Genomic DNA, 10,133 nt, shown 5'->3' with positions numbered 1-10,133 from the left:
AAACATCAAAACATCGGTCAACAAAATCGCCACACAGTTTATTGGCTCGTCTAACGTTAGCTAACTAGCTGACACCACCAGTTTTTTATTTTATGTATAGAAAACATCATATTTTCTCTTCCATTCATAGACAGCTTTTAACCTTCTTTAAATTCATTTGCCCATCCAGCGCTAAGCAGCATTAGCAGCCACTTTAGTGTAGCCTTTATGCTAACTCCTCTCTGAAAATGAAAATCACTAAAAGAGAGACGTCTTTCATGGAAACATGAGGTAAATAGTTTCATAGACACAAAAATGTCCAAGTCCTCTGCATTCTTATACAGAAACACTGCCACTACTGTAATGTTCTCCCCACTGTGACGCCTTTTGCTGCATCAGAAAGGCTCTATTAGTGCAGTTTGGGGAAAGGAGCGCCCTCATGTGGTCAAACTCTGTCCTGCATGCTTCCACAAAGCAAGAGTTTTAGTCAAATGATTCACAGTTTTAAAAAAAGTGTGTGTGTGTGTGTGTGTGTGTGTGGTGTGTGAGTGTGGTGTGTGTGTGTGAGTGTGTGTGTGTGAGTGTGTGTGTGTGTGTGTGTGTGTGTGTGTTCAGTTAATCTGTCAGTGGCCGTAGGGAGATGTCAGACTGTGTTGGGGGTTAACTGTGTGTGATCTCTGCAGGGGTCCGGCCTTTTCTCTGATTATACACTGTAGGGGGGAACATATACATGAACACACACGCACACACACACACACACACACACACACACACACACAGGGAACGGAAATTAAAACACACGGTGCCTTAATTACTATAAATCCTGATACTCTGTTGTAATGATTTTATTAGTGTAACTTTCTTTTCATTGTCTTTAATGTGAGGTTGGTCCAGTGCTGGAGTGGGTAATTGGGAGAGCTGGGAGAGTTCCTGGTGGGCTGGTACTGTTTTGGGCTGGTTACTGTGAGCTAATCTATGAACTCACAGACACACAAGACAAACTACAAATGTTACATGCAAGTGTTCACCAATCAATAACATTAAAACCTTGTTTCTACACTCGGTCCACTCTATCAGCTCCACTGACCATATAGATTCACTCTGTAGTTCTACAGTTACAGACTGTAGTCCATCTGTTTCTCTGCATACTTTGTTACCCTGTTCTTCAGTGGTCAGGACCCCCATGGACCCTCACAGGGCAGGTACTATTTGGGTGGTGGATCATTCTCAGCACTGCAGTAACACTGATGTGGTGGTGGTGTGTTAGTGTGTGTTGCGCTGGTACGAGTGGATCAGACACAGCAGTGCTGCTGGAGTCTTTAAACACCTCAGTGTCACTGTTGGACTGAAAACCAGCCAACAGCGTCCTGTGGGCAGCGTCCTGTGACCACAGATGAGCTATCGTCTCTGACTTTACATCTACAAGGTGGACTGACAAGGTAGGAGTGTCTAATAGAGTGGACAGTGAGTGGACACAGTGTTTAAAAGCTTTTGGTGCTATGTCAAAGCATCTGCATTTTTGATGTTTTTCAGTTTTTGACATAATTTGAAAATGCCTGTTGCCCTTTACGTTGTGTGTAAATTTCATGATGAATGGACCAAAAGAAACAGCCCAAAATGACCTGGTAAAAAGTCTGGTTCCATTGACTTACATTAAAAGTAAAGTATGTTTTTTGCTTCTCCTGTAAAGTCACCATTTTGGAGACATAAGGTTTTCTTCTGACAACAGCGATATTAAAAAACATACACAGCACGTTCTCCATCGATCTAAAGAACTATTTCACCAAGCAAAGAAAAGGTTCTGTTTATAAATGCTTTCCACTGTTAAAGTGTTTAAAACTCCACCCCTCACGAGCAGCTGGATTCAGACTCGTGGCTGCTCCAGTATGTGCGTGAGCTGTTTGTGATTAGAGGCAGGAAGTATCAGCTGCGTGTGGCGATGAGACGACGTGGGGAGCGAGGGAACGTTTCCTGCATGATTAGACTGGAACCATGAATCTGTAAAAGAACGACAACTGACAGGATTTTTTTGCGCTCCATGCAGTGGACAGTGCTGCTCGGTAATAGTTTATGATGCATTTACTAGTGTTAGTTTATTAGTAGCATCATATATTTATTAGTTTTAAAGATTTTGGCCTTAAAATATGTTCATGGTGGAGGGATACATGACATGCAGGGCGCTGTGAGGCAAAATAGTCCCCGAAGAAAACTTATTATTTCAGATTTTCTCACTCACTCCTCTCTCTTTCTGTCTCTCCCTCTCTATCTATCAATTCTCTCTCTTTCTCTCTCTCTCTATTTCTGTCTCTATCTCTCTCTCTCTCCCTCTCTCTCTCTCTCTCTCTCTCTCTCTCTCAGCAGAGCAGCTGTGATTCTCTCTCTGGTTGAAGCAGTTCTGGGTGGCCTGTTAAAACAGTGTCAGCTGAAAAACACACTTTAAAAGCTTGTAAAGTCATTTTCTGCTCAGAGTTAAAACAGCCGAGTCGATATTAGTTCTACCTTTAATGAAGGGTCTCTCAACCACTGGGCCACGGACCAAAAGTGAGCTACATAGCACCTTTAGGTGGTCCTTTGGCCAATACTGAGGGGGTTGGGGCAGAGGTCAGTAGTGGGCCAGTGATGGCACTTAAAAATCAATGAAAGAATAACTGGCATAACAATTAATAATACATTGAAAAGGTTTTCAGACTATAAACAGTGTTAATGGGAAATTCAAGTCCTGTAAAAATGACACACCAGGGCAGAAACAAACACACCAACCGTCTCATCCCCCTTAATTCTGCTTGATTTCTGGAATAAAACAAGCCTATGTCAGCCTAATCTGTTGATATCTTATGTTCACTGACTTGCAGTGCTTGGCACCCAAAAATAACCTGTGCTAATAAATGTCCCACATTTTTTAAGCTTTTTTTTTAAGAGTTTTTAAAGATTTTTTTAAGAGTTTTGGGCCTTTTGGGCCGACATGCTTTCAAATAATAAACGAGAGGGGGAGCTTGAGGCAGAAAAGGTGGAGAGCCCCTGCTTTGGCATCCCTTCCATCTGAAAGTGATGGTCTGTATAAACAGTATTTCTAATGTAATGAGGCAGAAAAGTCCAGTGACAGATCGCACAGTTCATAAAAGATCAATAGAGAAATAAAATGCATATTCTTACAAATTAACTTGCTTATTATCAACAACTCATACGACCTCCTCTTTTCATAATTACTACTAATAATAATCAGAACATTGAGTCTTGGTACTTTTCAGCCAGCGAGGAAATTCTATGAAGCTCTGCAGCCACCTAGTGGACAGATTTGTACATACAGGAAGACACAACTGCTAAAGCTTTCACACCAAAGCTGTCCTTACAGGGGACTTCCACCAATGCTTCAAAATTTAAACATAATCCAGTGTGTGAGGTGTAAACAGAGAGATTCAGAGCGGTTTGGTGTGAAATGGTTCAGATGTCTTTACAGTGGTGGTGATAGGAACCAGGGGTCGCCATGACTACAACACAAATATAGACATTTTATTGACCATCCAGAACCACCAGTGAACCTACACGAGTCTTCTGAGTTTATATGGAATGTTGATGATGGAAAATAGTGGAAAATCTGAAATAATAAGTTTTCTTTGGGAACTATTTTGCCTCACAGCGCCCTGCATGTATCCCTCCACCATGAATGGAGTTTTAGTTTTCTAAACTATCATAAAACAGTGTCTCAGTCATCAGGCAGTGAATTCATAACCATTTCATGTAGGAACTTTCTGTGAGGGAGCTTTTAGAGGTGGACGTCTGGTTCCTATCACCACCACTGTGTAAAATTCTGACTCTGTAAGCTTTGCTAGTTTATCTAGATTTACTTATGCAGAAATGTTGGAAAAAGTCCAAAAAAATAGACAAATTTACTGAAAGAAACATTATATTTAATATGCTTTTATCAATTGTATTTGATGATGTTCTTGCATATTGTGTATTGTGTATACAGCAACTAGATTAACATAAAGAGAAACTCTGGCCAGTTGTAAGTGACCCACAGTAGGGTGAGACTCTCAGCACTTGTAGAGAGTGTTGATCCTCAGGATGTTGATGGCGGACAGGTCCACTCTCTGTCCAATCTGCACTGCTGCATCAGGAATAGGAGTGATGGTGTCCCGCCCGTTGATGGAGAAAGCCGTTTTCCCATAGTGCATCACGGAGGAGTAGTCGTATGGGGTGTTGAGGTTGTTGGTGTTCTCCTTGTTGAAATTGTACTGCATTGCTGGCGAGATGTTTGCCCAGTTGATCCTCACGTAGCGGTCGCGGTCACTCCTGGTCTGCTCGTGGTAGAAACCCAGCGCGTGGTTCAGCTCGTGCTGGACGATGCCGTGGTACACGCAGCCGTTCCTGTTCAGGGAGACCACCTGCTGACCACCTGATCTGCCCACTGGAGAGTAGCACCTGAGAGGAAATGGAGAAGATTGTCCACATCACTGAAGTAAAGCTGTGGACAGTGAACTTAAAACAGAGTAAAGCTGATCTAAAAGCTCTTCAGATGGTTCAGCTGGTCTCACCCATCTCTGTTCTCAATGCTGAGGTAGTCAGTTTCAGTGCTTCTGGGAACAAAGCGGATGCAGGTTTTGCTGTGGAAGGTCATCATAGCGCTGGCAATTACATACCAGTCAAAGAATGCTGTAAAGGAAATGATCAATAAATAATCCGATAATAGCATTAATAAATCAGATAATGAGAAATGTAGAATGTGAAGAAGGAGCTTTTACTTACAGAAATCACTGCTCAGTGTGAAAGGAACCTGCACTAAGCCAGTTGAGGACTTCTTCCAGAAGCAGTTGTTGTTGGGGCAGAGCAGAGCGTTCCTGGTTCTGGGTAAGACTATGTCTCCCTCCACCAACAGTTCCCTGGATCCTTCACACACAGATGGAGATGGAAATTTGATTAGGAAAAGCAGAGTTTTGGAAAATGTAGTTCAGACATAAACAGTGATCATCTAGAATCAATATAATCAGCAGGTTGTCTGACCGTTGTTGGTTGTCAGAATGGTTTCTGTGATGTCCACATGCTGAGGCTCCATGAGAGGGACAGCCTGCGAGAGGCCGAGCAGCAGCAGGGCTAGAATGGAGAGAGAGGCTGTGGGCTCCATGTTGCTTCAGTGAGTGGAGATGATCTGGATGCTCCTTCACCGTAGCTCAGTGTCTGAACCCTGTCATACCTGCCTTTTATACACATGGACACTCATCGGTGTGGCTATCTGGGGATTAAAGCTGGACTCTAGTGTCCACTGTAATGTGTTTAAATAAAGGGAGGACCCTCTGAACACAAAGTACTGTCTACAAAACAGGATTTTGTTTGTATAGATTGAGAAATTCTCCTCTTGTTTTGCATCCATCACCTGTGGGGTTCTTCAAGGTTCAGCTTTAGGCCCTATTTTATTCACACATTTTATCTGCCTAAAACATATTTGAGGTAAAATAGTTTTAATCAGCATTAACTCTCTAGGACAGAGGATTCAGCAGTTTATCTGACTGTTGCTGGTCTATATGCTGGTTGTCATGTCCAAGGTGCTGAGTTAAAGTTTGTTTGGCCTCTGTTTCAAAAACACATTTATTAGTACATCTGTTGTTCTATAGTAGTTATTATCTCTTGTGTTCCTCAAGGTTCCATTTTAGGCCCTGTTATGTTGTTTCCATATAAACATATCAATTACATTAAATAAATCCAGTGTTTATAAATAATACACTGATGACGTACAGTAGTATCTTCTGTTAAAACTGGGTGATAATCTTTCAAATATTTATTGTGTCTAATGTATGTAACTAAAGGGAGGAGCCTCTGAACTCAAGATCTTCAAATTTCAATCTCCAAAAACTGATTTTTTTTTCTTGATTTTTAATAATGTATAAACAGTACAATAAGGTAATTCATTATGTTTAAAACTTGGTTTTAATTTACTTTTTTAATGAAATAATTATCTCTTATGGGGTATATTTCTGTTTAGATAGGCACTTCTGACTGAATATTAAACTTGTGTCATGGTAATCACATTTATTTAATAGAATTTTGCACATATATTTACTGATGTAATGTAATTCCTATTTCTATATAAAATAGCCACTGTCATGATAAAAGCAAAAAGAGTGGTGACAGGTATCTGTACAATTCTTGTTTTATTTCTTGCCACATTTTATATTTGATTTGAAATGTAAACCTGAGCCTAAATAACAGTGATGAATATTTAATCTATATTAGCAAGAGATTAAAAATAAATCACAACAATTATCAACAATCAACACCCTAGGCTTGGATAGTATTTTACCAAATTCTGCAAGTATGTTTAAATCAATCTGAAATAATTTTCTGATTGTCCTTGAAAGAAAAACAATTTCAATGTTACAAAATTAGTACAGAAAAGTACACGAATTATTTTTCTTAGATATTGAGAGCACTGTAGTTTTGAATTTAAGGGATAAACTCCGTCATGGAAAATAACATTTAGTTTATTATTCCTTGACTTTTATAATCACATTTTTGATTTGCATTCATGAAAACATTAAAACTTTGTTGTTGGTGGTGCAAATATTAAGGTATTCGGAACATAAATCACATGGTATTTTAGCAGAAGTTAAACACCTCTTTTAAAAATCAATAATAACCAAATTCAGGACAAAATTAAAAATGTTTATTATGGCTTAAGAGAAAAATACAAAAAAAATGTTTGCGCAAATTATAGTGGAAGTTCAAAATAATATAATTTTGTGAAACGCACAGAATATTTGTTTTTTTTTAGGATTTACACAAGAACAGTGAGACTATTATTTTAGAGAACTATTTAAGATATGTTACATTTTCATGTCTCTACTGCAACATCTGTTGCACATAAAGAGACTTATGTTTACGCTGTATTTATGAGGTTATATGGACAGACTGTTATATTAGAAATTTGAGCAATTCTGTAAATTCAAAAATTTATAAATTTCATTTCAAAATATCACCTACAATAAATCTGTTGTCTCAGTCTAGTGATGAACTGTAATACATATGTTTATATTAAACTCATCTTGAGTTATGTGTTGTATGAAATGTTATGTTTATTTTAAGAGTCAAGTTTTGAATTATTAATATGTTGGGAACAATAACCCAGTAGGCACTGTACATCGATATAATGTCAGCAAGACATTGGACTCTAACGCTGGACAGATGTTGAATTTTAGTTGGAAATGAAGATCAGGTTGACAGCCAACATTTACTTGACATCAGCCTGCAAAGTTGGACAGATGTTGAATTTCAGTTGAGAAAACCAAAATTAGATTGGCGTAAAATGTTAGACCAACTTTGAATTTTGTTTGGAAAGGAAAACTGGGTTGATCTCAAAACTCAACATTGGTTTGACATCAACCTTCAATGCTGGACAGATATTGAAGTTTTGTAAGAAATAAAAATCAGATATACATCAAAAAACAATGGTGGGCTGAAGTCAGCTCCAATGTTAAATAGGAAGACAGGAGAATTGGGCAGCTGTGATGCCCAAGGAGTGTTTGGGTGTCTTATTCAAAGGTGTGAGGAGTTCAGAATTGAGTCTTCAAGCCTGTAATTACTGCCACCAGAGCCAATGCTGCCCTGATCAAATCATGGCCACCCGATGGCCGTGGCTGAAACAACTGAGTTGAATAACCTTCAACCCCATCCAGCACATTTGGGATGAATTGGAATACCAACCTTGAGGCAGGCCTTCTCACCGAATATCAGTGCCTGAATTCACTCTTGGAGCTATATGGAAATCAGTGTCTATTCAAAAAACTAGTGGTAACCCTTTCCAGAAGAGAGGAAGCAATAAAAACACTCCACATGGGTTTGGAATAGAAATGTTTGGAATGCTGTTCAGAACTGATATACTTCTGGCCATGTAGTGTATGTGTAATGTGCATATAAGAATAATAATATTATATTTTTTCCAAGATTTTTGAACCTTGAGGAACCCCACAAGTGGTGGTTAACAAGGAAGAGAAGGGAAATTTGCAATGAACCTCAAGAAATTCTCAGAAATTTCTGTTTTCAAAGCTGTATTGTTAGTTTAGAGGTTCCTCCCTTTAGTCAAACACATTAAACAGTGGACACTAGAGTCCAGCTTTAATCCCCAGACAGCCACATCAATGAGTGTCCATGTGTATAAAAGGCAGGTACAACAGGATTCAGACACTGAGCTACGGTGAAGAAGCATCCAGTGAAGAAGCATACAGATCATCATGTCTCCCTCCTGTGTTTGCTGTGGACATCATTGCTATTATCTGACTGTTTATTGATCATTTCCTTTACAGCATCCTCTGACAGGTCTGTAATTGCCGGTGCCATGGCGACCTTCCTGCATCCGCTTTGTTCCCAGAAGCACTGAAACTGACTACCTCAGCATTGAGAACAGAGATGGGTGAGACCAGCTGAACCCTCTAAAGATCTCTTAGATCAGCTTTACTCCTGTTTTACGCTCACTGTCCATAGCTTTACTTCAGTGATGTGGACAATCTTCTCCATTTCCTCTCAGGTGCTACTCTTCAGTGGGCAGATCAGGTGGGAAGCAGGTGGTCTCCCTCAGCAAGAACGGCTGCGTGTACCACGGCATCGTCCAGCACGAGCTGAACCACGCGCTGGGTTTCTACCACGAGCAGACCAGGAGTGACCGCGACCGCTACGTGAGGATCAACTGGGTAAACATCAATCAGCAATGCAGTACAATTTCAACAAGGAGAACACCAACAACCTCAACACACCATACGACTACTCCTCCATGATGCACTATGGGAAAACCGCTTTGTCCATCAACGGGAAGGACACCATCACTCCTATTCCTAATGCAGCAGTGCAGATCGGACAGAGAGTGGACCTGTCCGCCATCGACATCCTGAGGATCAACTCTCTCTACAAGTGCTGAGATTCTCACCCTACTGTGGGTCACTTACCACTGGCCAGAGCTTCTCTTTATGTTAATCTAAATGTGCTGTAATGTCCTTAGAGATGTTGATTGTAAAGGCGATAAAAAAATGCTCTCATACATAATGTGGTTGAAAATCCGTAACAACATTCAATAAAGCAAATTAATTTCAGAGATATTTCGACTCCAATTTCAGTAACGTTACAATTAAATCTCTAAAATGTTGCAAAATGAAAGGATTAATGTTGAAATCCAACAATGGTAAAGTTTGAAATTAAACATTCAGATCAGTGTAGAATAGAGACCTGAAAAAAACAAAGTTTTGCTGCTATAAAAAACTGAATGATTAATGCTATTTGGCTGTTGGTGTTCCTCAAAGTTAAACTTTAGGCCCTAATTTATTTTTAATATACAACTCTAGTTGTATCCATAGTATGGACTATGGTCAAAAATGTAGATCGCTATTTAACTCTCCTATTAAAAGTCTGTATCTGAAATAAAAATTAATGAGATATGACCTAAATAATAAATAACAATAAAGAAAACAAGCCATAGTAATTTTAAGCATAGATCGCACCATTTCTACAGCGCTTTTCAAAGAAATCTTCATTTCAGTATTTTTTTAAATCTTGAAGATGATTTTTAGCACAAAAATGGCTTCACAAAGAATGCAGTGTAATTATAACAATATTTAATTTTTAATAGATTAGAAATTTTGAACAAATACTATAAACATTTACTATGAGCATCTCTGTGATGTATTTTTTGTGCCGCATTCAATGAGTAACAGACTTTAATTTGAATTACGTTATACTAAATTCCACTATAAATTGCAGGAGCACTTTCTTATTGGGTATTTTACATTTTTGATAGTGAAAGTTTCTTAATGTAACACTGAAAAAGATTATTCACTGTCAGAAAAAAGGTTTTTAACATCTTGCAAGTCACCATGTAAAATATCATTAGACAACCAAAATATATTCCAAACAATATTGTCTTCATTTGCCTATAAAAGCAAATGTGAGTATTAAAGCTAGTCCAGTATCTAATTATATGATTGCCCAGAATTGTGTTCATGCCTTGTGTTGAAAAATGAAACGCACTCAAAGTCTATGGAAATAAGTAATTTTCATACTTCCTTTAAAATTAAAAATGACAGTTCAAGGACAATTTATAAAGTTAATTCAGATTGATTTTAATAACTTGATTCACCCCTCAAAATCCCAGGCTTGTTATTTACTGTGGCTTATTA

The 10,133-nt window shown here is 38.7% G+C and overlaps 1 protein-coding gene and 1 pseudogene across 1 annotated transcript; one reads left to right on the top strand and one right to left on the bottom strand.

Annotated features, from left to right (window-relative positions):
* Positions 1 to 3,997: 3,997 nt before the first annotated feature.
* LOC118801682 (high choriolytic enzyme 1-like) lies at positions 3,998 to 5,101 on the bottom strand. Its single transcript, XM_036562044.1, has 4 exons — positions 4,981 to 5,101; positions 4,735 to 4,866; positions 4,515 to 4,701; positions 3,998 to 4,401 (listed from the first exon to the last, which is right to left on the bottom strand). The coding sequence occupies exons 1-4, from the start codon at positions 5,099 to 5,101 to the stop codon at positions 4,014 to 4,016; spliced, it is 828 nt and encodes a 275-aa protein (XP_036417937.1). The 3' UTR covers positions 3,998 to 4,013.
* Positions 5,102 to 7,478: 2,377 nt separating this feature from the next.
* Positions 7,479 to 8,881, top strand: LOC118801681 (annotated as a pseudogene).
* The last annotated feature ends 1,252 nt before the right edge of the window (positions 8,882 to 10,133 follow it).

The sequence above is a fragment of the Colossoma macropomum genome, unplaced genomic scaffold (assembly GCF_904425465.1).
Source record: "Colossoma macropomum unplaced genomic scaffold, Colossoma_macropomum, whole genome shotgun sequence".
In the NCBI taxonomy this organism is placed as follows: domain Eukaryota; kingdom Metazoa; phylum Chordata; class Actinopteri; order Characiformes; family Serrasalmidae; genus Colossoma; species Colossoma macropomum.
This window is presented reverse-complemented; position numbering and strand designations above follow the sequence as displayed.